Genomic DNA, 18,741 nt, shown 5'->3' with positions numbered 1-18,741 from the left:
TTGACACAGTCTTTAAATGGCCACATCAGCAGACAGATAATCAGTGAGATAAAGAAGAGCATCTTCCATGCCAGCTCAGGGAGGGTGGGGTCCGGTGTGTGTGGGGGGGGGGGGGGGTGGCGGGGTTTGATAGGAAGAGGGGAGGGGTGTATATAAATGGAGGCCAATGGGCATTCACAATCCCACGGTCTGCTAGTGCTTCATCACCAGCTGCCTTCAACCCAGCGAGCCTGCAGCCATGGCGTTCAACGGAACCTGGAAGGTCGACCGCAACGACAACTATGACAAGTTCATGGAGCAAATGGGTGAGTGTGTGAGAGCCTGTATGTGTGCATCACACTGAATGGGTCCCTGAGGTCATATTGTACTTCAGCTCTTTTTTTCCCTGCTATGTCTGGCCTTATGATCTAGTTTATAAAGGGCGATGTGTGTGACGCTGTCATGTGTCTCCATATAGTTTGACATTGCTGTATTACACCGTACACAGTGTGGTGTTGATAAGTGTTTATGGTGCTACCCATAATAATAGCAGTAGCTAAATTAAGATCCTTCTTTGTACTTGGACACAGCTGACGAGTGAAAACTTCTAATACAAGCAGAGTCTTTTGTTTTTTCCTCTGAGTGAAGATAAATTGTCACTTCCAAATGTATTTTCAATTAATAATCTTAATTATAATGGCAACAATCCAGCTACATGTTTCTATTTTTTCTGTACAATTAAGGTATTAATGTCATGAAGCGCAAGCTGGCAGAGCACGACAACCTGAAAGTCACCATCGAGCAGACCGGGGACAAGTTTCACATCAAAGAGTCCAGCACCTTCCGCACCAAAGACATCGACTTCACCCTGGGCGTCCCATTCGACTACAGCCTGGCTGATGGCACTGAAGTCTCAGTGAGTGCCCTGAAGTGGTTCAGGCATTCTTAAACCAACAGCAGCTGGTCCAGGTGCTGTTTCATAATTTAAACGCAACAAGAAATGGTTTGCTTTAGGAAACAAATGGTTTATTTTTAAGATTGATGGATTCATCGGTAATGGGAAAAGTGCAAGCCAAGCCAACTAAAGCCGAAAGCAATGGAAGAGTTCCAGTAAATAATTACTCTACAGTGGACGTGCAGTTAAATATGAGAAATGAATATGGGAAAACCCATCAAATATACACAAATGTAACACAAAATAAGAAGCGCATTAAAGAGCTTCAATCACCAACTGTATATTTTTAACCAGGGTATGTGGGAGATGGAGGGTGACATGCTAAAAGGCAAATTCACCAGGAAAGACAACAACAAGGTTCTGACCACCACCAGAGCTCTGGTGGGAGGAGAGCTTGTACAGGTCAGTAGGTCCAGATGTGTTTCATCAATAATATGCAACATGTTAATTTGTTTCATCTCCAGAACATAACACACTTCTCTTTTTCCCCTACAGAGTTACAACTATGAGGGAGTGGATGCTAAGAGGATTTTCAAGAAGCAGTAACCTGGAGTCTGAATGTATTCATAGTCATATTTTATTTTTATATAGATGACACAATGCAGATTTGTGGGGGGTGGGGGGTTCTAACAATAAGACATGGCTAAGTCAAGCTTATTCTTACGGGATTCTACTTCATATACCTCAAAAATGTTGAACTTTTCTAGAGTTTTAAGAGATAGTTGACCACAGCATTGCACTGTAATTATCAATGTAAGAATGTCTGGAAAACTAAATAGGTGTTGACACAAACAAGGAAACAGGAAGATAAACCAGTAAAGAGGGTTCAGTCAAAGATACTACTCTTTAACTTTACTTAACTACATGCAGCCAGGCAGGCAGGTGAACAAAATCAGATAATCAGAGTGAGAGAGGGCGACAACTAAGAGCAGAAAAAGTATGTACAATGTCCCAGTTACTCACAATAATGCACAAAACATGTTGTCAACAATTTTCAGAGGGAAAGCTCAATTGTATTGAGATGGAGGTACAAATCTCAGAGATGAATATCTCAAAATCTGGGAAAAAAAAATCAGCATGATTAGATACAACAAGAGGTTAGTGAGACACTGTTTGACACAGCTTCCTTAAACTTGACTTCACCATACTGTCAGCATTCAGCCCCACGCTGGACTTCATCATTGTGATGGAAAGCAGCCTAAAGCAGCACAATAATGATCCCACACTGCATGAAATATATTAGATGTTGTCTTTAAACAGTTAGGAGATACATTTGCACTAATATATTCTTATATATTATATAGTCTGTAACAATAAAGATTATTTGTGTGTCACTTGAGTCTGATATTGGTGTTATTTTTTTTAACACATTTGAGGGTAATTTATGCATTGTATTAAATGTGTAAACGTTTAATGAATTGTAAGCCAGCTGTGGTTCCAAAAGTCAACAAAATGCAAGTCATGTTGCCTCTACATCAGTTAAGTCGACTGTTATCAAGCCATCCCAATCGAGCACAAAGAGCACATGTCTTGGTGATGACATTTTATGAGCATCATAAGTCCATAATCGCTGGTTCTGAGGACATGCCACATTACCACAGCATGTCACACTCTTCTTTTAAGTCTCTCCTGCACAACATGACTTCGGTTTGATCACATGGTGACAGCAGGGCCTTGTGCTGTCATGTGCTGCTGGCCTTTGGGTGCTATCCTCAGCAGTAGGTCTCAACAGCTAGACATAAAACACATAAGGGAAGTGAGGATTTCTCACATGATGGGGCTATAAAAATACAGAAGATAATGACATTCATTCAGTGTGAAAATGCTCATGAAGTACTGTATTTATGCACTGAGTCTCTCTGACCACAAGATGGCGACCTGTGCTTACTTTCACTTAAGTTCAGTACAGCGTTAACGCCAGTGTAAATATTATTTAAAATGTTTTAAAAACTCTTGGATTAGCACCTAGAGCTTTTAGGATCATAATACATAAAGACACTGCTTGACTTACCGCGGCTTGGGGTATTAACTGCTACTAATGGGTCCTCGCTGAGTGTAGTTTTATATTTGAACCTGCTACTGTTCGAGCTGTTCTATTGTATATTGAGTGCTTACATTAATTCTATGTTTTACTAATGACCGGTGCAGAGCTGGTCTCATCTAGATATGGGGAGTTTCACCGGGGATGTGGGCAAATATGTTTCATGCTGTGTAGGTTTGGACAGTAATATGGAAGCCCATTTCTGCCAGGAGAAAGTTAGTCATAAAAATATTTAACATTATATATATATATATATATATATATATATATATCATGAAATGTCTTCAAACATAAAAAAAAACTTTGTATAACTTATTTTGTTTAACTTTTAACCACAATTGCTTGGACTCATTCATCTTGGCAACATAATTTTTTAAAGATCAGGTCATCATATTATGATTCCAGTATGAGATGATAAACGACAATATTGAATCACTGTTTAGCCCTATTGTGCACATCTTTAAATCTAAAATAGACCAGAAAATCTCATCCAAGCACAACTGATAACTAATAAACAGTAAAGGTATTATCATCCCTACAGACACCCATCCAAACCTGGACAGACTGAGATGATGTCTAGCATCAATCGATCGCAGCCCCCCACTGAGCCCTGAGTGGCAACCTCTTTCATGGAGGTATAAACCCACCGCGCACAAGACTAAGCTGGCAGAGGCAGGGCTGCTTTGAACACCGGTTTGCCCCTGAACCCACCATGGGGAGTGAAATCCTCTGAGACCCCTCAGATGCTGTGAGGCTCGAAGACTGTGAGCCGCTAGATTTTTAGAGCAAGAAAAAAAAAGGACTGTAGCTGTGTCCAGTCTTACAGTTAGTTCCTGAGGTGTTACACCCTTTCAGCCCATGTCTGCACGATGCACATCTTTTACCTTGGTCCTCCTTGTTAGTATACTTAATGAAAAAAGACCCTAATATTGTGTACATTCAGTATATAATGATGATAACTCAAATTACTTTTGAGCACAATAAACATATTTCACAACAAATTGATACTGCTTTTAAAAAGCTATTTCAGAATTGAATTAATTTAATAGATTCTAGATTTTGATGTAATGAGTTATGGGCAGTGGTGGAAAGACAGTCACTACATTTATTCAAGTACTGTACTTAAGTAAAAATTTAAGGTACTTTTACTTGAGTATTTCCATTTTAGGCGACTTTATATTTCCACTCTGCTACATTTCAGAGAGGAATGTTGTATTTTTAACTCCACTACATTTATCTGACAGATATAGTTACTAGCTAGTTATAGATTAGATATATGTTATATTATTGGATCATTAATAATGATCCAATAATATAACATAGACAGGGGCCTTTCTGCATAATGATTTTTTTTATTATGGGAACACTGTCATGTGCTGTAGATGAACGCTGTAATGTATTTTTATAGCCATTGGGTAGCGCTGTGGAGCTCCTTATTTCCTGAGAGAAAGGGCCTCTATGATGTCATCCTCAGTCAAGTTATCATATGACACACACCCTATTTGTACAGACAGACACACACACCTCCATAAATCATTGGATCTCAACTCAAATTCTAAGAATAATATCTCGCAGTACTTATCTGGGATCAAAGAGAAAACCGTAGCAAAACATGAAATCAGTGAGAAACAGGAAAGTGGTGGGACGAGCTAGCCTTCAGTGTTTGGATTGCTGTGAGACAGAGGGAGCAGGGGCCCACCCGAGGGAGATGGAGGCTGTGGATGAGAGAGGAGGAGGAAAAATAGTGAGAGGCGGACGGAGGAAAGACTGAGAGTGAGGACGAGGGGAGCGCAGAAAGGACAGTGCAGGAAGAACCCCCACCCCCCCACCCCCTGCTGTGAAATCAAATTCACTGACTCACTCTGAAGTCGTCAGCTTATCTGGAAGAGTAACGATCACAAAAGACACCAAACAGCAGTGTCAGAGTGTCGGGGCCTTCAGGTTGGGCAATCTTTCCAAGAAGACGTAACCCCCCCTTTTGGCCAGTCGCTGTTTAGACAATGACTGTGCAGACCTTTTACAGAGACATATGCAGGCTGCTGAATGATGAGTCACCAGTTAATCAGTGCTGAACACTATCTGAGCCTTTTCAAATGCCTGCAGACTTGGGAATAATTGAGGAGTCATGCCACTGTGCATGCTCAGATGTCATGTATGATGATTTCACAATTACACATCGTTCACAAAGGTCACTTTCTATTTTGCAACATTAAAAATGCTGGTATAATATTAATATTATCTAGATGTACAAATGTACAGCTCTTTATAACCCCTCGCAGGGGTCACAAGATGATCAGGATAGGAGTGAATCAAAACCATATTTCTTATTTTCGTAGGTTTTAGGCCTTTATGAGGAGAGAGTGGAGAGTGAGAGTGAGCGACATATTTCTTCTGTATAAAATGATGCTTAGTTTTGCAAAGCTGCTAATAAGGGAACTCAAATATCTATATCAACAGTGTGAAATATCTCAACAAAATCCTAAAGACAATCCCCTGACTTGTCAGCTAGTCAGCACTAAACTAAGATGGTTAACATGGCAAAGATTATACCTGCTGAACATCAGCATGTTAGCATTGTCATTGTGAGCATGTTAGCATTAGCATTCAGCTCATGGTTAGCATGGCTGTAGACTTCTTGTTTTCTGACTATTGGCTCGGTTAGTTAGGAGAGTTTTACCCCCTTCAGGCCTAACAATGATCAAATGATTTAAAAAGGGGAAATCACTCACTGATTGAACTGCTCACAACTCCGAAACATATGACATAAACCTCTCACAATGGGTCACAAGCAGACATTGCTTCATTTTAAGGGGGCAAAAGTCAAACAGGTTTGGGAACTAGAGCGTTAAAAGGATCATGGACACACTGTGAATCTACAGACTGTTCAGGCACTGTCTGTAACAGCGGTGTATAGCATGCTACCATGGTTGCCTATTATAGTAAGGAGCAGTTAATGTTTTACTGCAGTGAGCCAAGCAACATAGCTGATAGGGAGATAAAAACAAAATGCAGGCTGCAGCTGGGAGAGGATGAGTGAAAGGATACAGAAACACCTTTTTAATGGACTTGTCAAAGGGAGTAACACCATTACAAAGTGTTGCCAGTTGGGGCGTATGCATGCATGCACCCAGATGAATATGTCCCCCTTGCCTGCACGCATGTACCCCTCAAGCACTTTTATCCCCCCACTTCACTCCGCTCTGACACCCTGTGTGTAACTCCTCCAGGCATGGACCAGTGTGTGTGTGTGTGTGTGTGTGTGTGTGTGTGTGTGTGTGTGTGTGTGTGTGTGCCACCTGGTGTGACTGAGCAAGACAGGAGCGGAGACAGCAGAGAGAAGCTAAATTGGCTGTGGCCTCTGTCTCAGGAGTAGCCAGCCCCTGGGTTGGGCAGGCTATTCATATAGAGGGCAGGGAGAGGTCTCCAGCTCCCCTGGTGCACAAACCACTTTATAGGATCCCACACCATGTTTTGATGGCCTCCTGGGATTGTGGGGGAGGTGTTATCCAATGACAAGAGTGAGAGAGGAAGAGGAAATTAAGCTTTCCGCAGGTGGATGTCTTTCTGGGTATTTCCTTACTCTCCAATTTGAGTACTTATCAGATTTGATGACGTAATCATTTATGTTTTTGGCTTATCTGATAATGTTTTACTGCCGTTGGTCAGTTTTGTGGCTCCATACAACAAATGTGCTTGGTTTGAAGGTATCTTACCACCATAACATTAAAAGAAAGAAAAAAATGTAACCATGACAGCAGAGATGATGTCAATCTTTAATGGCAGATGGCCTGAAATGTCTTCATTTAACATTTTCATAAAAACTTCTCATTTTGATCACCTTTTCTTTTCTTTTCTTTTTTTGGTTTCAAACAAAAAAACCTCTGCAATTCACTGAAATACAGTTTCTCCTTACAGCGGCTAAAGTACATAAATATCAACAGTACTGTATGCATTAGGAAAAAAAGAAAAAGAACACACACATGCCATGAACATGCACAGAACACACAGGTACGCACATGATATACTGAGACGAGAAAGGATTTTTTTTTTCTCATCGACAAAGGGAGGGATCATAATAATTTCCAGGAACTTCTGTACCGTACTGCTGGCAAAAAAAAACACAAAAAGAGATCCATTCGTTCAAAGAGCATGTTTCTCTCTGGATTTCACAGTGAATTATGTAGGTAAAACAGTATTCATATATCAGATACAAACACAAAAAGAAGCTCTAGAAAATTACCAAATGAATATACAATTAAACTTACAATAATACTTACAATGAATTATATGATGGGCATCTTCTATGGACTTTAAAAACATACTACCCATAAAAACACACACACGCACACACACACACCTTATAAATACTTCTAATAAATTTGGTGCCACATCTGGCTTAAAAAATGTCGGTACTGTAAAAGCAAAAACTGCTTCAGAAAATCAGTTGATATCATGTGCATATTATTATTATTATTATTCATTACAAACACTGACTATATGATTCAACGACTCCAATATGATTGTACACACCTGGGCTAAACATTACAGGGAAGATTGTTTTTCTTACAGTATTTCACTTCTTGATTGTCACATCACTGTGAAATGTGACTTAGCCTCATCAGAAAAGTACAAGAATTGCTGTTTGTTTTCGTAAGAACCCGACATGAATCAGAATTTTGACGTCAGGATGTCACAGAAATATGATCACTCGATGATATGTCAAACAGCAGAGATGTTATTGCAGGCCCAGAATACACAAGATTACAAAAAAAGGGTTTTTTTCTTCTCTTTTTTTTTTTTTTTTTTAACACTCCAATCATTACTATGTAAATTCAAAATTTACAAAAGCAGGTTGAATCACGTTGGCTCCCTAAAAATAGACAAAAGACACAAATTGCTTAAAGTGAAATATCCTTTCAGATGCAGAGTGGCTCTTTGGAGTGACACCAAAGGAGACATGCAGCAAAAATAATGTCATACTTCATAAGAAATCAGATTGAGGACTACAAAGCAGTCAAAAACGGAATAATTCCACCAGCCTAGATAGCTCTCCAGTGTAAAAAAAAAAATGCCTTTGGTCTTTTGTTTCTCTATACTGTGCTGCTGTCCTCCTGCTGCACAATGAAGGAGCACATTCCTTATTATAGCAGGGCTCAGTTTGCCATGTTTTGCAGTCTCTGGGGTCACTCTACCTTCACCAGTGATGGCTTATTCCTGTCAATGCCTCTTTTAAAACACATCTGACTAACTGCAAAATTATGATGGATCATAGCTGGATCAGGTGTGTTTTTTTCTGTCTCACTCAGAGTTAACATTGACTGCTTAGCTGAACCAAAGCACATCAGACAAAAAGGTACTAATATGTTTGCTTCATCAGGTAAAGACGCCGCACAAAGACACGTATGAGCAAACCTAAAATCCACACAGTATGTAGAAAAGACAAGAGCAAAACCGACAGGACTGCTTTGGTATAGCAGGGGCGACTTGCCATTTTATAATGGCACATAAGGGCAAAGACGTATGAAAGTTCCTCACACACTTTAGCACAACATGAACCAATCAAACAGAAACATTTCAAACATTGTCTTGATTACAAAAATACTTTTTTGTATTTCTTTAAAATATCTAAAAATGTACAGCATTGTTTTTTTTCTTCCTTTTTTTGCAAAGTCATGCTTCAACATGTATTTAATAATCATAATAACATTAATATGAATGATATACAGAATAGTAATAATTATAGTCATATAATAACATTACCCGGCAGTACTTTAGCCACACCTCCATGCGTCTGGCCTTGCAAAGTTCCTGCATAAAATGTGTTTTGCACTCCTTTGGCGGGTTGTCTTTACACTTGCATATACAGAACGCACAGCAAGGCACCTGCTAACGCTAGACAGGCGATGCAGTCAACTGGTAAACAAAGGGTGTGTGCGCCTTTGTCATGCATGCCTGGTACCTTTCATGGAGGTGTCAGAGGAGGTGCAGCCAAAGCGCTGCCGGTAAATCTTGAGTATGTAACAGTATAAAAAAAGAGTTGGAGGGACTTTGGGGAGGGTGGGGGTGCTCGATGTGTGATGGAGGCTGGGGTCTAGTATGTCCTGAGGCCCATGAGGCTGCTGCTGCCTAAAAGAGAGAGACACGGAGAGAGAAAGAGGGATGCAAGAAGAGGGGTGAGGTTGCCATGGTCACCGCACACGAACCTTGGACACTAATGAAAACACAGGGGACTGTGTGGAACTGTTGCACGACACAAACACGACACAAACACATTCACACACCCATAAAAATCACACAAAAGGTAGACGTACATACAAAACATGTTTCTTGTTTTCTCCTTAATTTCTTGCACTTGCCTTTGTGATGCCAAGACCACACACACGTTTATCCCACAAATATCTAATTATATCTCGCAATTCTGGGTTTGTTTTCAAAACATGAGCAAGAAGCGGAAACATACACAGGTGAGAGTTGACGTGCTTTCAATATGGTTTGGTTATGGCTATGCTCATTCCAGCAGTACTTTGCAGTACAGTCTCCCAAAGAACATAAAATGAAAAAAAACCCTGGGCTTTCACAGCCTCTTCCACAAATCTACACTGTGTGCCAGAAGGGAAAGGCGCACCGCTACGGTGGCAAAGTGAGATTTACACCTTTTGTCCTCGCCTGCTGGGATCAATGGTCGCAAAGTTCAAGCCGTTAAACTCACCGACGGTACGCTGCTCCGAGAGCTGCAGTCAGGTCAGTCCTCCTGGTTTCTAATTGGACACGAGAGGCAATCAGCAACGCCCGTCACAGCCGGCCACGGCCACCATCACACATCAGGAACCTGAGGACACAAAGGAGAGTTTTACTGAAGCGAACAAGCTGCAACAGCGCTAGGCTTTTTTCTGTGTTTTCTGTACTTTATGGCCATAGTTTGTAGTTCTGGTGTGTTTAGATTGTATGGCATTTCTGTTATTACATACAACCACTATATATTCATGATTTTAGAGTGCTGTGGGTTATTTTTAAGGGTTACATACTAAATAATAAAAAAAAGACAGGTAACACACTGCCACAGGAGCAGAGGCAGCAATATCATGATTTTCAGTCACTAATATGGGTAAAATGACTGGATCAAAAACACTGGATCCTACACTTCCCACAATGCAACTGGATCTTTCAATAGATGCTCTCTGCCAGGTAAACGCCCACACATTTCACACCACCAGTTTGTAATGCAGGCTGTTAACATGTGTAGGCTCCAAGTCCACGCCAAGATGACTCAACACACTCAACAAAGCTCCTCCAGAGCCACAGAAGACACTATGCAACTGTTTTCTCAGGATGTGGAGCACGCCCGCTGACGAGTAAACCGATTATGACATGTAAAATCAGCTGACTACCCCTTTAAAAAAAAAGACAGTTTCGCCATATTGTGCCAAGTCTTTCAAGCTCGAAGTCCTGCTGTGACAAACAGGATGTCAGCTGACAACCAGATCTCCCATGATCCCTCTCCACTAGACTCCACTAACCCCCCCCCCCCTCTCTTCTCTAACCGAAGAGAAAGGTCAACTCTGCGACCCACTCATCCAACCCCAGATGTATCACCAAAAATAGACATCTCTTGGAGGCCGTGGTAACTCGGGTTCGGAGGGGTCAGAAACTCTTTGGAACAATAAACAATTAGTAAACCAAACATGACCTCAAGAGAAAGGAAGAGAGAGAGACTGTTGCAGGCAAAGAAGGGAGACGGGTTGGGAACTGTTCCCCGTTCAGAGAACAGTGTGTTTTTTGAAGGGGCATGGCTGGCCTAGCTAATGCCCTGTTGCGCGTTCAATCAGGGATGAGGGAATCGATGCGTTCTACAGCCGCTCGGCTAAGCTGATGCGACGCATACTTCCAGACCACCCTATTTGTTCTGGCTGAGACGCCAAGGTTAAAGATTGGGTTGATCATTGAACATGTCTGTGCAGATTAGGAAAAGGTTTAGTGATTTGCAGGCTTAATGTGTTACATCCAATAACTCGGCCCAGGCGCATAATGTGAGATAGGTAAACAAGTAGTGTTCGAGAATGTGGGAGGTGACTCACTTTCTCATGAATGTGTGCATTGTTTTATTTTCAGCAAGGCTTCATGTTGCAAATGTTCCTGCCTGTGTTATCAGTGATCATTGATCTCATGCTGCAAATGAAGAGAGAGAAGAGAAGACTTGTTCGAATTCATACCCAACATTTGACAGTGCTTTGCTCTAGCTCTCCACTGTCCATAGTCCATTTAAAAAGGACCCTCACTACCCTAGTTCAACTAACTAACTACAAATCACTTATACTTTATATCACACCTAACCATTTTGCGAACCATGCTGCTGTCTTTTTCAACCCATTCTGGGAGAATTCTTCATTGCAAGTCTGCAATAATTCTTGTCAAAATAAGAGCCACATTGATACACCTGCATGGTTGATATTATAAGCCAATAAAAAACAGTGTCTCCATAAAATAGTTTGTGGAACTGAATTACTGATGCAAGGTAATTCAGTGCAGGTACAGTAGCGGCACATATCAAATTAAGCTGCACTTAAACTGCGTTGCCATGATAATATAAAGTTGACAAAAATGTGAGACTTGTAGACAACAAGTGCATTTCAAGAGTCTTCTAACTGATTGTCATGCCATATTATGTCAAAAGGAAACGAATGTAAACCAATAACTTCCTGTAGGAAGACCACATTGAAAAATATAAAACTGTATAGACCATATTCAAAAATGGTCAGTCAAAATGTAAAGTATACTTTATTTGTAATTTAAGAGCTAAAATTTGCACCCGTATGGTCCTTTAAGATTTATACCTGTGCAGCACAGCCATGACAAAGAGCCCCGTCTGAAGCCCCTTTAATCCGCAGAAAAGCCTTTAGGCCCTGGCTGTGTTTCTCACATACCAGCGATAGCTGCTGGAGCTGGGTGGTGATGAACACAGCTGCTGACATGTATCTAGCTCCTGAGACCCGGTGCAGGGACGAGGCCACAGTGTAGCTATACTGTATGCCTGTGTGTGTGTGTTATGTGTCAGTAGGGGGTGAAGGAATAAAGTCCCACTTCCTTATTAGAAGGGGCCCCAGCTGGCCCTCAGCTCTCCAGTGGGAGTTAGTCCAACATTGCACAGGAACCATTGGTTTTGTCGGGCTATTGGCCAAAAAGCTCCTCAGGGCAGGCAGCCAGACTACACACACACACACACACACACACACACACACACACACACACACACACACACACACACACACACACACACACACACACACATATCCACCCACACACACACACACACACACACACACACACACACACACACACACACACACACACACACACACACACACACACACACACACACACACACACACACACACACACACACTACAATACACTACACCACACTCCCCCACCATGTCTTGTCAGATGGAAAATCCGGATTACCTTTCCCTCCAGTTCACTAGGCATTAATGTCCACTATTAGGTTGTCTTTGGATGTAGCTCTGTGCCGGAGCATGAATGTCAAATATAATCCAGATTCACAAACATTCAGATGAATGACTAGTCTAAGCCTCCAGGGGTATTACAAAAACTTACAATGTAATATGTTTTTAAAGAGTCAACACTGGGCAGCTACCAGTTTCAACTTGTGTGAAGTGGCACTGCTGTAAATAAAGTTTTCCCTCGACAGGCAGGGTGCCAGGTGATTAGGACATCTCATTGCCAGCCATGACTAAAGACCCCTGAACACTACCTCACCTTCAGCTGTTCACACACACACACACACACAAGTCTCCCACAGTTACACTTCCGAAGGCAAAGCCACATACTCTGGCCGTGAGTGGTCCCCGTCCGTCAGATGCCGAGACAACCACTGACTGACCACAAGCCTCTCAGGACCGCGGAGCTGTAAGCTCCTTTGGATTCCCATTGTGAAGGTTTACTGTCACCAGGCGTCTTCAGCATGAATAACAATTCACAAACGCTGCCTCTTTTTGAATGCACATGACCCATCAATAGCAGACAGATTGTACAATAGTGCTGCAACGCAGACAGCTTCTCTTTGTAGCCTCAGTTCAAGTTTATTCTTGCTTTCGTGCAGCTAAAATTGTTTCAAAGTGTTTCACAAGCGCCACACTTAGCGGACTGCATTGCACAAATAAGTAACACCCACCTCACAGCCCACATCAGGACGTCAAGGGACTGTGTTTCTAACTTGACTGTGTCCACTGAGTAGACAAGAAGGGCCAAAAAACACAAGGTCTGCTACAGCTGAAATGTCAGGGACAAACAAAGCAGCACGGCTAACTCGACGCTGACAGTTTACTGTGGGAAATGAGCAGCATTTGTTTTTTAATGATGGTCACAAGACAGATACAGTGAATCATGAGTATCATTAGATTTTACTATGTAAACACACTTATGAGATATGTTTCACAGTGTGATTAAGCTCAAGCCACCATTACATGGCAGACTTTTACAGTAGGTTCTTATGCAAAGTAATTTACATTAAGTGACCATGTTGACACTGGAACAATCTCTTAAATGACGACGTCATCTTGCCTTTAAGGGACAGTCCACCGAAATAAAAAAAACATATTTTCTGATCTCAGATTTTTTAATCAGCTGAAAAGTTGTTGTATCTCCTCTGCGTGAACTATGCTCCAATAGTTTTATTCAGTCACATTATCACATGGTTTGGGAATGCCAACAAGTCCCTGTGTTTTGGACAGTGGTATGCATAAGGATATTTAATATAGAGCCTGTTCTACTTCTAAATGATGACTCCCTGCTTCATTTATCATAATTACAAAGAAGAGTGTATCTTACAGGTCTGACGGCAGAAAAGGAAAACTGCTTACTGCCCTCATACTGTGTGTTATCTCATATTTTGTCATATTTTCTCACTTACTTCTATTGTTATCTAGGTTTTGAGATATCTCTCTATCCATCTTTTTGTCTGAGACTTCTGCCTCCACCACCTTAGAATAGAGATGAACAGAATTAGTTTGTGGTGTTCACATAAAAAAAAAATGGCACTTAAAACAACAGCAACATCTCTTTCCAGAAACAGTGTCCCCGTTATTCTGGATAATCCACACACGTCACTGCCAATGGTTTTCCTAGGGGCTAAATGTAGTTCCAAAGAAGAGGTCTGTGGTTTTCAAAAGCAATGAGGACACCGTTTCTCGAAAGACATGAAGCTGCTGACTTAAACCTCAATAAGAGATATATCAAAAGCTGGACAACTAAAACAAAAATCAGCACCAACAGATACCAGTAGAAGTGAGAGTTTTTTGTAGTTTGTATTAACTGAACCTTTTTGTTTGTGTGCGTACTGTTGCCTGTGAGAGGCCTTATGACTGGGCATGTACGATGCACACTGCATAACTTGAGTGTGTTGCATATGTCTACATCTGCTGCAACGGCCTGTAATTATCACAATATTCTGACTGGATGTCTCAGCTTCACCTCACCCTCCACTGCAAGCCGGATGTGGGGATGTTGTTGTTTCGTTGAGGGGCTAATATCCACTGGGGCAGCCTGACCGGCCAAATGACTTCCTCCTGGTTTGATAGAGGAGTAATAATTTCCTCCAAGCCCCTCCCTCTTCCACTCCCTTCCTCCTTTACCCCCCTGACAGAGACGAAATCCCCAAAACATCAGATTACTCTGACGGCCATTTTCTCATGCAGTATGTTCCAGTCTCTGGAAATAGACGTCAGCTATGATGCAGGGTTATAAAGGAACAATACAGGACTAGCACCAATCAACAGCTTGATGAATGTTAGCCTCCATGCTAGCACCACCACCACCACCCACCCACTCCCCACGGACTCCCTAAGGGGTCTGGAGAACATGTTTCTTCCTGTCCCAAGACGTTGGAGGGAGGGTACTGGTGACAGTGTGACTGGCGCCGAGTGCAAACACACACACACACACACACACACACACACACACACACACACACACAGTCAGCCAACACAGATACACAGACTAGCAGGGGATTTGTTGTGCTTTGTGGTTTTGTTTTTCTGCAAGCACAACAGCGTTCAGTTTGTCTGAGCCAGAGAGCAAAGCACATGTGCTGTGTAGCTCAAGCATGGTTACAGTTGACTCATGTACTTATCAAAGCACTTATTAGAAGCCAACTGCTCTGTGTATTGTCTGCAGCTCCACTAAATGCAATTCATCTGCCATTTATTTTAAATAAAGCCCCATGCTAATAATTTTTTAATAAAGATTCATAAAAATGGACCTTCCGGCAGTACCCAGGTACCTCAGCAGTTCATGGTGCATATTCCACATTTACGACCTTGTAGAGCATCACATCCTCCGTCTCTTCCTATCCCATCTTTATAATTCTCCACTGTGTACTTTGTCATAATGCGGAAATGCCAAAAAAAACTTTTTTAAATTAAAAGCTGTATTTCATCCTGACAGGGTTTGACAAAATGACAAATATGCCCTAATATCTGCCGTACAGTACCAACATTATTATAGGACAATATGCAGTGTTTATTATGGCAAAGTTAGAGCGGGTGCACAATAATAACCTTTCCCTCACATACAAGTACAATAAATACATACCTTCCAACAGCCAATAAGTTCCCTCTGATCCTCCACAAAACAGTAAAAAGCGGCATAAAATAGATACTCAAGTACAAGTATATCAAAACTGTACGCAAGCACAGTACTTGAGTGAATGTACTGAGTGACTTTCACCACTGGTTATAATAACATTACCTATCAAAGCAGCTGAAATTAGCATTTTAGTCCTATACACTGAGCTCTACCCCGTCTGTTTTATTAAAACGTTGACATTGGAGCTCGTTGTATATTCTGTTTGACTCGCTGCCTTTGATGCCTGAGATCAAGCATCACATCAATGGGAAAAGTCGACCCTCTGTACCCTGTGACCTGAGTGGGGAAAATAATGGAGTTCCCCTTTAAATCGCACCTTTTATCTCTTATGATGATGTGCGAGGAGTGGCTGTGGTTTCATTGACCAACTGGGCACCACACTTCCACATGTACTGCTAAAAAGCTAATTTGTTTTGTGTTAGTGAGTTTTATATATGCGTTTGAGGTCAACTAGCAGAAACGCGAGTAATTAGTTGGTTAGCTAGATGGAGGTTTTCCATGTGAGGTTTGAGGGCAAGAAGAGGGTGCTCACTTGACGCACACGGCATGTGCATGGAGTAACACCCTGTGATAATCCTGACACATGTTTAGGAATATCTCTGCGCTTGTTTAAACAAAATGTCATAACATTTACATTGAGTATTTTCACAGCACAAACGTGCACTTCTTTGTCATTGCAGGGCTGTGTGTGTGTGTTGTTACTCACACATACTTCAGCAGAACTGCCTGGACTTCCATCCCTGAGGAGTTCCATCTGCAGGTGGGAGCCAGCGAATCTAAACACACATAATCACACATTCATTACATACATAGAAATGATACGACTATAGATCATTTATATTCATACAAAGTTTAATGTAATATTAAATGTATTGAGAACTTTTTATCCTGTAACCACAAGGAATAAAGACATTTAAAGGATTTTGAGAAATACCTAGTCGGAAGCTAGCCTGGCTTGGTTTGAAGGTAACAAAATCCACCTACTGGTACGTCTTAAGATCGCTAATTAACATATTTTTAGTTTATTTTATCCGTACAAAAACCAAAGTGAAAAAACAATTTGTGGTTTTATGCGGTGGTTATGTGCCGGACTATTTCTAGGCTGGGTGCAGTTACTTCCTGGAGTCTCTGCTGGTTGTCTGGAAGGCTAGGATGGCTAGCTGTTTCCCCTTGTTTCCAGTGTTTATGCTAAGCTAAACTAACAGCTGCTGGCTGTAGCTGCATATTTACTATAGTACAGACATTAGAGTGGTATGAATGTTCTCATCTGACTCTCGGCAGGAAAGTGCGAATTTCCCAAAATGATTCATTCATAAAGCTTTTTATTTATGCTTTCACATTACGTTGGTTTTTGACATTAGATTGTCTTTAAGATGCAAGAGTTACAACATGACTTCTTTTTTGTTACAAAACTTTACTGCAAAAAGTTAGTTATTACTAATTGTCACATGTCTTGTATATTTCCACGTAATTCGGACAATCATCTTCTTGTATATAAATGAAATTCACAAGTCACACAACAGAGGGACTTATTGTTTTTCTGACATCTATTGCTTTTCAAACAGCCCAGTCGATAACATTTACTAGCAATCCAATACCATGACTGTGCTCTCACTTGAAAAGATGACAGCAGCTGATTAACCAGGGAGCCAGAAAGCTGAGCTCATGTTAACATAAATTAGATTTGATCATTTAGTCGTGTGTGTGCTGTATTTATATGCATACTTTTAAGTCTCACACCAGCATCTGCTCTAGGTCAGAAGAGGCTGTGAGATGCTAACATAACCCACAACCCCCGGCTGAAATCACAAAACCAGATTCTCTTTGTGTGTGTCAGTGTGTGCTCACACATCCAACGCATATGGAAAAAAGCCAGCTAGGCAGATTCATCTTGCACTCATTTCAAACTCTGACATTATCTGAGCTTCAGCTTTAGTCTTTGCTATGGGCCTTTATGCTTAAATAACCTTTGTATATGCAATATATACGGAAATATGCTCCATATACACTAGATATTAAATAACTCAGATACTATAACAATTTGAGATTAAAATACAGCAAAGTACTGAGAAATCATTGCAAGCTTCATAACCAATCAACAAACAAAAATTCAGAAACAGTACGTCTAATACTGAGGTCTTATCAGGGTCAGCCAGCACCAAACAGGCTCCATGAGAAGAATTTCAAGAGATCAATAATGCACTCTTATGTGAACTCACAGTGGAGCTGTGCAGATTAGAAGACCTCGATAAACTGGATCATGGCTGGTTGAAAAAGAGGAGTTTAATTAATGAAATAGGTGATGGTCAAATGATGATGCAAACCTTTCAAACCACTGAAACTTTCGGTTTTACAGATGATGCCACTAATTGGGATAAATAAAGTGACGTGATATGAGTTGTTATTGATTCACTGTGGTCTGAGATGTTAGACCTTGACAGATTTTGGTCTTGAATTCCTAACTTTATAAAAATATGCTGAGTTAAATTCAGATTATTATGTACCTAAGCAGGAATGTATGTATAAATTATATATTACAATTTTTTCCCAGAGTCAGAAAGCTAGTCTTTGGTTGGAATCAGCATTAATTGGCCATTCAACTTCTACTGTTACAACATGTATCATTGTATTAAGGGGATAGCTCTTTTCTCAGGGAACATTTTTCCTAGTTAGAGCACTTACAAGTCAGTCAAACCCTTAGATACCCTTCTGGTGTATCTGCCTGCAGTTTAAGGGTATGGTGAACAGTGAGATTAGATTAGTTTAGTTTAGTTCCTGGAAGTTAATGGGATCAGGTAGCAGTTCCTCTCAAGAGAGGGGTAAAACAGCATTACATGTCTGCAAAAATGGACTACACCCTGTGAATTAAATATTTATAAAGTCACTAATTTCACTATCAACAAACAAATTCGATATATCAAGTTCCTGATCCACATCCTGCTCTTATGGAGCACATTCATAGCAGATGAACATGACTAGCAGTCATTTCAGAAATGTTTTTTAGCTACAATGTACTTGTTAATATTAAAAGAAAATGTTTTTTTTAAATAATAAAACATAATTCATTTTATTTAGCTACTTTTGTAAGAGCTGCTACCTGATCCCA

General features: G+C 40.9%; 2 protein-coding genes across 3 annotated transcripts in view; one reads left to right on the top strand and one right to left on the bottom strand.

Annotated features, from left to right (window-relative positions):
• Window positions 1-238: 238 nt before the first annotated feature.
• Window positions 239-1,480, top strand: LOC139305888 (fatty acid-binding protein, intestinal-like). The gene is made up of 4 exons (XM_070929839.1): window positions 239-305; window positions 723-895; window positions 1,229-1,336; window positions 1,430-1,480. The coding sequence occupies exons 1-4, from the start codon at window positions 239-241 to the stop codon at window positions 1,478-1,480; spliced, it is 399 nt and encodes a 132-aa protein (XP_070785940.1).
• A 5,254-nt stretch (window positions 1,481-6,734) lies between these two features.
• Window positions 6,735-18,741, bottom strand: part of LOC139305684 (RNA-binding protein with multiple splicing-like) — a 32,928-nt gene continuing 20,921 nt past the window's right edge. The window contains exons 7-9 of one of the 2 annotated variants that reach the window (XM_070929606.1): window positions 16,342-16,411; window positions 9,685-9,804; window positions 6,735-9,101 (exon numbers count right to left, since the gene is read on the bottom strand). In XM_070929606.1, the coding sequence (XP_070785707.1) occupies window positions 16,349-16,411 (63 nt within the window). In that variant the 3' untranslated portion in view covers window positions 6,735-9,101; window positions 9,685-9,804; window positions 16,342-16,348. The remainder of the gene's footprint in view (window positions 9,102-9,684; window positions 9,805-16,341; window positions 16,412-18,741) is intronic. The other variant, XM_070929607.1, reaches the window with a different exon arrangement.

This window comes from Enoplosus armatus, chromosome 23, assembly GCF_043641665.1.
Source record: "Enoplosus armatus isolate fEnoArm2 chromosome 23, fEnoArm2.hap1, whole genome shotgun sequence".
In the NCBI taxonomy this organism is placed as follows: domain Eukaryota; kingdom Metazoa; phylum Chordata; class Actinopteri; order Centrarchiformes; family Enoplosidae; genus Enoplosus; species Enoplosus armatus.
The sequence above is the reverse complement of the archived record's forward strand: the minus strand, read 5'-3'. Positions and strand labels throughout refer to the sequence as shown.

Bases quoted from the DNA above. Each gene is read 5' to 3' on its own strand.
- LOC139305888 (XM_070929839.1), top strand. From the start codon at position 239: ATGGCGTTCAACGGAACCTGGAAGGTCGACCGCAACGACAACTATGAC. The intron at 306-722 runs GTGAGTGTGTGA...TGTACAATTAAG, and splicing joins CAAGTTCATGGAGCAAATGG to GTATTAATGTCATGAAGCGC. The intron at 896-1,228 runs GTGAGTGCCCTG...ATTTTTAACCAG, and splicing joins CTGATGGCACTGAAGTCTCA to GGTATGTGGGAGATGGAGGG.